Consider the following 9012-nt stretch of genomic DNA (forward strand, 5'->3'; position numbering starts at 1 on the left):
TTAGGCTGAACTGACTGGAGGTGCCAAATGCCCCCAGGGGGATGGCCAAGTAGCTAGGGGACAGGCAGGTGCCCACAGCATTTTGTCAACTTGGAGCTATTTCCTACCAGCTTTGACTGAAGATGAGATGCCAGGAATTGACCAGGCACCATGGACTCTCGGGATAGGTCACAAGAACAATCTAAGGTATGCCCTGGCATTCCTGCTGCCTAGCCACCAGCTCCACTGTAGCACTGAGTTATGTTTAGGGGAGGATGGGCATTAAGCAGGAAAGGAAACAAGGCTTTGGGATGCTATTTCTTGACCCAGCATCATGCGATGAAGCAGCATATAACATTGAGGGTCCGTGCTGGCACGGGTCAATGTCTGGGTCAATGACCTCCCCCCAGCCACATTCTTCAGTCACCAGAATAGCTTGGGCAGCAGCAGAGCCCCCAGGTGGGCTGCCAGAGAAGGTGCAGCTCCTGGCAATGCCAGTTCAGACCACAGCTGGCCATCCCCACACTGAGGTTAGCAGAATTGCAGCTGTTCTGGGGCACTGAGTACAGTAATGCCAGACTTTGCCATCCAAGAAAGACTTCTGATTAAAGCCACCAGAGCACTGGCAGCTGTGCCCCCTCCCCTCCCTCTTGTCCTCAAGCCTTCCACTGGTTTATCTGGGAGATGACTGGGTCAAAACCAGCTGGGGGAGGGGCTCTGGCCTGGGCACACAGGACCTGAAGGTGAATGATCATAGTGGCCTTGGCATCTATGCCCAGATGCTGGCTACAGAGGGACCCCATTCTGTCCCACTTAGCACCAAGGTAATGTAACAAGGAGCCTAGCTAAGGTTAATTCCTTGTTTGCCAGAGCTAAACAATTGCTCACCTACTTTCACAAGGTTCCCAGTTCTTATGTGTATAACAGTGGCCCTCAGTGGGTTCCGTCCCACTGCACCAAATGCTGGTCATGCACATCTAGGGAGCTACAGTCCCTGCCCAAAAGGGCTCAGAGTCTGAGAAGACAAGGCAGGCACAAAGTGGCAGGGGAAACTGAGGCACAGGGCAGTGAAGAGACTTGCCTGAGGTCACCCAGCAGGGCAGTGGAAGAGCCAGTATACAGCCCAGATGGCTGGAGTTCCAGTCCAATGCTCAGAGCTCACTGCATCTCAGCAGCAGCACCTGACCCTGCTATAGCTATTGGGCAGTGTTCTCCTGCCCCAACCAGGCCAGGGGCTGAGGAGAGAAAGGCTTTGAGGTGGGGATGCCTGGCAGTGTGAAGCCTGGAAACTCTCAGGTTGTGCTCTGTGGAGCAAGTCTCCCCTGATCAATCTGCTGTCCATGCCTCAGGCTGGCTGCTCAGCTCTCTGGATGGGGAGGAGCTGACTGTTGCCCAGGCTGGAGCCCTGTGGATTTAGCCATAGGAGGAGGGGATGGAGTGGGGGTGGGGTAGGGAGCTAGATAAAAAGCTGAGTTGAGGGGACAGCAAACAGCAGCACCTCAGATGTTTGATCGCAAGTTGTGACACAGGAGGGACAGTGCCAAACAAGACCAGGGAGTTGGAAGAGGCACCCAGGGGTCCAGACAGGCATCAGCGTGTTTGCCTCCTTCCCCCAGCTGTAAGGAGAAGTGCCATGGCTAGTGTAATCATGCTGTGGAGCACTGGCACTAGGATGCTGCTGCTTATCTGTACAGTGCTGCTGCTACTTACCTCCCGACAGGTGAGTCTGGTTTGGTTGTACAGGGCTGGAGGGGGTGAATGAGGATAGCTCAGGACTGGAGCAGACTACCCGGGGAGCAGTCTCCCTGTGTGTGCTGGGGTCTGTCCCCTGGCACCAGCTGGGGGCATCCCTTCCTGCACTGCTCAGGCTCTGACCCCCATGGCCAGGCAGTGCCAAGACAAAAACCGCTATAGGGTTTGAGGGAAACAGAGTATGCTGGGGAATGTGGGCACAGACACTGGGTGCACTGGTTGTGGGTACTTCATGGGAGAACTGTGTCACACTGGGTGAATCAGCACTGCAAGGAGATGAACCCCAAGCCAAGCATTCTCACTGTGTGCCCCTCTGCCCATGGCAGGGACGGAGTTGGAAGTGAATGCTGTACAGGAGCTGAAGCAGAAGGAGTAGTTTTCAGAGTGAAGCCACCAACACTGAGTTATTTCATAGTTACACCAGTGGTGCCAAGGGCAGGCTCAGGCCCACTCAGGTATTTACCTACAGATGTTTTGATGGGTTCAGTCCCCTCAACCTGAATCCCTGTGGCTCGCAGCCCTGACACTCATCAGGAACAGCAGCAGTTTTAATCATCAGGCTGTGGGGGAAAAACTAAGTCACAGATTGGGAAAGGGACTCACTAAGGGCCAGCCAGGAAGCTTGTGACTGCATCAGAATTTTGGTGCCTGCCCTAACTGCAGACTAGCCTGTCTTGTTGGTTGGGGCATGAAGTCCTGGTCTGACCATGGGTCTGGCTGGGAATCTGCAGCAAGTGGGATAGGCCCCTAGGAGCAAGCCAGGAAAGGACTCCCATGGGCCTCCCTTTATTGCCCGTTGCATCAGGAGGAGCCTGGGGGCAGGGCTCCCTCGGGCTGTCCTGGGGCTGGAGTGCCCCTGCTGCCCTCAGGATGGCTTCACATGGGAGCCTGGAGACACCAGTGGGATTTGATAATCGCAAACACAGTAGCACAGGCCAGTGTTATTGAACCTGTCTCCTCACAGCACTGCCTGGGGCCCTGTACTCCTGACCTACTGTCCTCTGCTATCCCAGGAATAGGGCTCCTCCCCAAGAGGTCTGCCAGTGCTGCTCAGTGCCAACATGCTGCCCCTGTCATCTCAGCCCTGGGCTCCTCCAGCTCTGCCCACGTCCCTTGTTCTCCCCATGTTCCCCGTCCCATGCTGTCCCATGCAAGGCTCTCCCTACTCAGTTCTGATGCTGCCCCTCAGTTCAGACCTGCAGGTTTTCCCTGCTACCCGGTCTTGAGTTCATCCTGCTCTGCCAATGACTGTAATTCCTGATCTGAAATAAAGCATGGAGCACAAAGCGCTGAGGGGCCTGCCCAGGAGGAGGGTGCTGGGATAAGCAGGGGATCTGCTCATGCTATTGGGCCCTAGTCTGTTGAACATTCCTCCTCCCACAGAGGCTGCCACCAACTCCCCTCCCTGGATGAGCTGGATGATCACAGTGGCCTTTGCATATGTGCCAAGATGCTGGCTACAGAGGGACCCCATGCTGCCCCACTTAGCACTAGGTTAGTGCAATGAAGAGCCTAACTAGGGTGAGGCACAAATCCAGGCTTCTCACATTGCCTGAGCCCTATGCTCCTGCATGAGGCACTTGCACGTGGCATGTAGATCCTGGAAGCTCTGGCCCTGCCCACTGGCAGAGGTCGCTGTAGAGACCCAGCTTTTCTTGCCCTCCATTCATGTGTAGGGACCTACAACTGCAGAGAAGCTGCCAGGCCCCTGCTGTCTGAACTGGGACTGTGCCCATCCCTACCCTTCTCCCCAACAGACTCTGATGCCATCTGGGCAGCAAGGATATTCAGCAGTCAAGGGAAGTACATCCTGTCAGTAGCACCTGCTGTGCCTCTGGTGCTGCTCTCTGGGGGTGTGGGCAGTCTGGTCTCTCTTTCATAGATTCATAGATTCATAGATGTTAGGGTCAGAAGGGACCTCAATAGATCATCGAGTCCGACCCCCTGCATAAGCAGGAAAGAGTGCTGGGTATAGATGACCCCAGCTAGATACTCATCTAACCTCTTCTTGAAGACCCCCAGGGTAGGGGAGAGCACCACCTCCCTTGGGAGCCTGTTCCAGACCCTGGCCACTCGAACTGTGAAGAAGTTCTTCCTAATGTCCAATCTAAATCTGCTCTCTGCTAGCTTGTGGCCATTATTTCTTGTAACCCCCGGGGGCACCTTGGTGAATAAAACCTCACCAATTCCCTTCTGTGCCCCCGTGATGAACTTATAGGCAGCCACAAGGTTGCCTCTCAACCTTCTCTTGCGGAGGCTGAAAAGCTCCAGTTTCTCTAGTCTCTCCTCGTAGGGCTTGGTCTGCAGGCCCTTAACCATATGAGTGGCCCTTCTCTGGACCCTCTCCAGGTTATCCGCATCCTTCTTGAAGTGTGGTGCCCAGAACTGCACGCAGCACTCCAACTGCGGTCTGACCAGCGCCTGATAGAGAGGAAGTATCACCTCCTTGGACCTATTCGTCATGCATCTGCTGATGCACGATAAAGTGCCATTGGCTTTTCTGATGGCTTCGTCACACTGCCGACTCATGTTCATCTTGGAGTCCACTAGGACTCCAAGATCCCTTTCCACTTCCATGCCCCCCAGCAGGTCATTTCCTAGGCTGTAGGTGTGCTGGACATTTTTCCTCCCTAGGTGCAGCACTTTGCATTTCTCCTTGTTGAACTGCATCCTGTTGTTTTCTGCCCACTTGTCCAACCTGTCCAGGTCTGCTTGCAGCTGTTCCCTGCCCTCTGGTGTGTCCACTTCTCCCCATAGCTTTGTGTCATCCGCAAACTTGCACAGAGTACATTTCACTCCCTCATCCAAGTCACTGATGAAGACATTAAAGAGTATCGGTCCAAGAACCGAGCCCTGCGGGACTCCACTGCCCACATCCTTCCAGGTCGAAACTGACCCATCTACCACGACTCTCTGGGTGCGACCCTCTAGCCAATTCGCCACCCACCAGACTGTGTAGTCATCCAAGTCACAGCCTCTTAACTTGTTCACCAGTATGGGGTGGGATACTGTATCGAAGGCCTTCCTGAAGTCTAAGTATACGACATCTACCCCTCCTCCTGTGTCCAGGCGTTTCGTAACCTGGTCATAAAAAGAGATTAGATTGGTCAGGCACGATCTGCCTGCCACGAACCCATGCTGGTTTCCCCTCAGCATAATTTGTCCTGCCGGGCTCTCACAAATGTGAGCCTCGATAATTTTTTCAAAGACTTTGCCAAGGATGGAGGTGAGACTGACTGGCCTATAGTTGCCCGGGTCCTCCTTCCTCCCCTTCTTGAAAATGGGGACCACATTGGCCCTTTTCCAGTCCTCCGGGACTTGGCCCGTGCGGCACGACTGTTCAAATATTCCCGCCAGTGGCTCAGCAATGGTGTCGGCCAGTGCCTTCAGCACCCTCGGATGGAGCTCATCCGGGCCTGCCGACTTAAAGGCATCCAGTTGTTCCAAGTGACTCTGCACCATCTCAGGGTCTACTCATGGAAGTCTGGCGCCTTGCTGCTGCCTCTCTACAACCCCAGTGAGAGACTCGTCATGCCCCTCACTTAGGAACACTGAGGCAAAGAACTCGTTGAGGAGTTCAGCCTTGTCCCCCCTGTCCGTCACCAATTGTTTCTGCCCATTTAGCAGGGGTCCTATTCCTCCCTGGGCCTTCCTTTTACTCTCTTTATATCTAAAAAACAATTTCTTGTTGTCTTTTACTTGGGTTGCCATCCTCAGCTCCATGGTAGCTTTGGCCCGTCTAACTGCCTCCCTACAAGCACGAGGAGAGGAGGTATATTCGTCTTTGGTGATCTCTCCCTGTTTCCACTTTTTATGTGCTCCCCTTTTGGCCCTTAGGCTGCCCTGGATTTCTCTGGTCAGCCAGGGAATCCTCCTGACCCCTTTCCTTCTTTTACCTCGCAGGGGGATCGTCTTGCTTTGTGCCCAAAGGATCGTTTCCTTAAGGCACAGACACCCTTCTTGGGCTCCCATCACTTCAAAACTCCTACTCTGCAGTGCATCCTTGACTAATCGCCTGAGTTCATTGAGATCAGCTTTCCTAAAGTCTAGCACTTTCACCCTACTAGTTACCTTACCCACTCGACGTCTTATGGTGAATTCTATTATTAGGTGATCACTGTCCCCCAGATGGCTACCGATCTGTAGGTCCCCTACCATGTCATCCCCCGTTGCCAATACCAGATCCAGTATGGCATTCCCCCTAGTGGGACCGTGAGCACACTAGTGGGACCGTGTTCCTCATGTTCCTTATGACAAACCAGGGCTTTCCTTCCCCTTTACATACACAAACCAGGGGTTTTCCTACATAGGGTGCCTGGCATAGAGACTAGACTTGAGTGCCACTCTGCAGCCCCAGGGGTGGGGGTTAGGGCACACTTTTTGACCCTGGCAAGAGGCACCAAGCTGTAGAACAGCACAGGATGGAGAGACAGAACTCTTGGGTCCCTTTTGCAGCCCTAACATCACCATGGTAGGTTATGGAAAGCAAATGCCTTTGATGTCTCTATGCCTAAGTTTCCCCGCCAGGAGGTGCTGTGCATTGGGCAGTGGAGCTTTGGGGACTGATGTTTGATGATCCCGGAGGGTCTTGACCCCCCTCAACCCACATGGGCTCAACACTGTAACCAACTTTCACCTGACAACAGGGGCTGAGCACGATGCCTTCTCCACTGTCTCTGTGCAAGCCAGGGCCTTCCTAGCATGGCCCCTGGAGTTCTTGTGTCTCGTTGGAGCCAGGTCCTGTGCACATGCTCCCAGGTCATGTCCTAAACCTGGATCCTCCCAGTTCCTTGTAGCCCCACCCCCAGAGCTCCCATTCCCCCTCTGTCCTACTGGGACAGGAGAAGGGCAGGCAGGGTTGTGCCCTGAGGAAGGGTGAGCTATTCCCAGCCCTTCTCTCTTGTCCCTCTAGGTCACATCGAGTCCTGCAGGGAGCCGGGCATTGCTCAATGCCACAACCAACCAGGACCCCTTGCCAGCAGCTGCTCTTGTAGCTGGCCTTGAAGGGGTGCACACATCTCGCCGGCTGGCCAGGATGACCCCCTTCTGGAGAACAGTGGGCACCAAACCCATAGGAGCTTACTGCCGGTATGGCCTGGAGTGCAGCACCAAGGCATGCAGGTGAATGTGGGTCCTGAGGAGGAACAGGCTGGGGAATAGTTACCTGCACTGTCAGGCCTAGGCTGGAGGACAAGGTGCTCCCGGCACCTGGCCTTGGCATCACATCACCTTATGGGCATCCCCAGAACTAGCCCCAGGTCCTATGGGGTGCGATGCAGGGGGAGAAGATAGCCTCATGAGCTGAGTCCAAGAATGGAGCTGCCGCTGGGAAGGGGATACCTGTGTACTGGGAGACTCTGCACATCAGGGGTGTTATACTGCATATTCATGGAGCCCTGCTGGACTAATACAAGCATGGACAGTTCCTCCCTAGTCCATCAAAGAAAGGTCACAGCCTGGGCCTCCACAGATAGGCTCCACAATGCCCCTCAGCCCCCACCAGCAACTGCCTGCCAGTCTTCCAGCCTTGGCTTCCCATTTAGCTCCCCCTTCTATTTCAGTCCTGGCCTGCCCCCTCCAGAGCTGTACTGATGCCTCTGTGGCCCGGTGGTGGTTGGGTTTGGTACCATCTCTGTGGCTTACTCCACTGAAATGGGGACACCAACATCCAGCTGGCAGGAGGGAGAGACAAGCTGGGAATTGTAGTGGGGCAGGGTGTGAGGTGTTGTTTGCTCCTGCTAGGCTCACAGCTGCTTTCCCTTCCCAGGGATGGACGCTGCGTTCCCCTGCAGTACGAGAGCTGAAGCTTCATCCCGGCTGGAAGCAGCACTTTCTTCCTGCCCAAGAACATGGGGGTGCAGCGCATCCCCAGGTTCCTGAGAGCATTTGGAAGCACCTGACTCTGGAGCAGGATAGCTAAGCACATTGCCCCACACATACCACCCTAACAATGGGCCTGGAAACAGACAACTCATGGCTGCAGGTTTCAGCCACAGGGGGACACCAGTGAGCCACAGGTCCCTTCTCTGCATGGTGGAAAGAGAACTGCTCTGGTCCCAAGAGGAGTGTGGACCCCATCTTATCCCCAGCCCAAGCTGCAAGGCAGTTCTCTGGATGGGAGCTCTTTCCAGTCCTCCACAGTATAAGCACCAACTGTAGCCACTCACAGACTGTTGCTGTGCCTGGTAACTCCTGAGACTGGGGGCAGCAGAAGGGGATGGGGACACACACACACACACACACACACACTCTCTCCCTGAAAAGCCCATTGATCCTGACTTCACTCTATGCAGGGAAAATTTAGGTCGCTTCTAAAGACCTAGAAGTGACAGCAATTCCCAGTCCCCACAGCTGAGACCCCTCTAACACAGAGCTGCCCTGTGGGACCTTCCATGTGTTCCATGTGCACAGAGCCCCCATCCAGAAGGATCCTCTTGGTGCCCTCCTTCCAAGTCAATAGCAGGAGTGTCAGTGTGGTGTCCCACTGGTGGGCTGCTAGGGTGGGGGATGTCCTAAGAGATTTCCCAGAGTTAGAGAGCCTTGGTAGTCCATCACTGATGGTTAGATTCATAGATGTCTATGATGTTCTAGGCAGCTGGACTGTGCCCAGTGCTGCTCTGCAGGTGCCCCAGAGTGATGATCACTAGGGAAAAATGTGGTCTTCCTTCTGGAGACCCCTGGGTTCTGCAATGTTAATGGTGACTGCTACGGCCTGCACAGTGGGGATGGATGTCTAGCAGAATGTAGTGCCTACACACCTTGCTCTCTCAGTTCACCACGGACCCAGCAAAACATGAGCCCCAGAACAGTGCCTCACTGACTGATTGAGCTACATAGTCCAAAAACAAACAATAAATGCATCTACCCTCAAAGCTTGCAGCTTCCTGATTTTGCCTGACAGAGGAATAGAAACTGCTTGGAACAGTTTGCTCAGCAAGCAGCTGATCTGCTCAGAGAACTGGGGTCCTACAAACGGGTCCTTAGTTGTCAGATGTGGGCAGATCCCCAACTCCCTTGGGGAGATGTCTGGCTGGGAGTTGAACTCTCTGAGCCATTTTCTGGCACCATGGGTGCTCTGACGGACCATCCATGCACACAGCTCTGCTGCAGGGCCTGTGGGGACAGTTACAAGAACACAGAAACTTCCCCTTCAGTTTTTCTGCAACAAGTGGTTGTGTTTCAGTGTCTGCAGCATACTATGTGAAGTAACTACTGTACATTGCTAGTACCTCATGTAACTAACATGTAACAAGCTACATGTCCAGGAAATCATGCTGTGCA

General features: G+C 54.2%; 1 protein-coding gene across 1 annotated transcript; it reads left to right on the top strand.

The window, feature by feature from the left end:
• The first annotated feature begins 1483 nt into the window (after positions 1 to 1483).
• Positions 1484 to 8603, top strand: LOC106738077 (liver-expressed antimicrobial peptide 2). The gene is made up of 3 exons (XM_014609901.2): positions 1484 to 1699; positions 6644 to 6852; positions 7499 to 8603. The coding sequence occupies exons 1-3, from the start codon at positions 1613 to 1615 to the stop codon at positions 7533 to 7535; spliced, it is 333 nt and encodes a 110-aa protein (XP_014465387.1). The 5' UTR covers positions 1484 to 1612; the 3' UTR covers positions 7536 to 8603.
• The last annotated feature ends 409 nt before the right edge of the window (positions 8604 to 9012 follow it).

Source organism: Alligator mississippiensis, chromosome 8, assembly GCF_030867095.1.
Source record: "Alligator mississippiensis isolate rAllMis1 chromosome 8, rAllMis1, whole genome shotgun sequence".
In the NCBI taxonomy this organism is placed as follows: domain Eukaryota; kingdom Metazoa; phylum Chordata; order Crocodylia; family Alligatoridae; genus Alligator; species Alligator mississippiensis.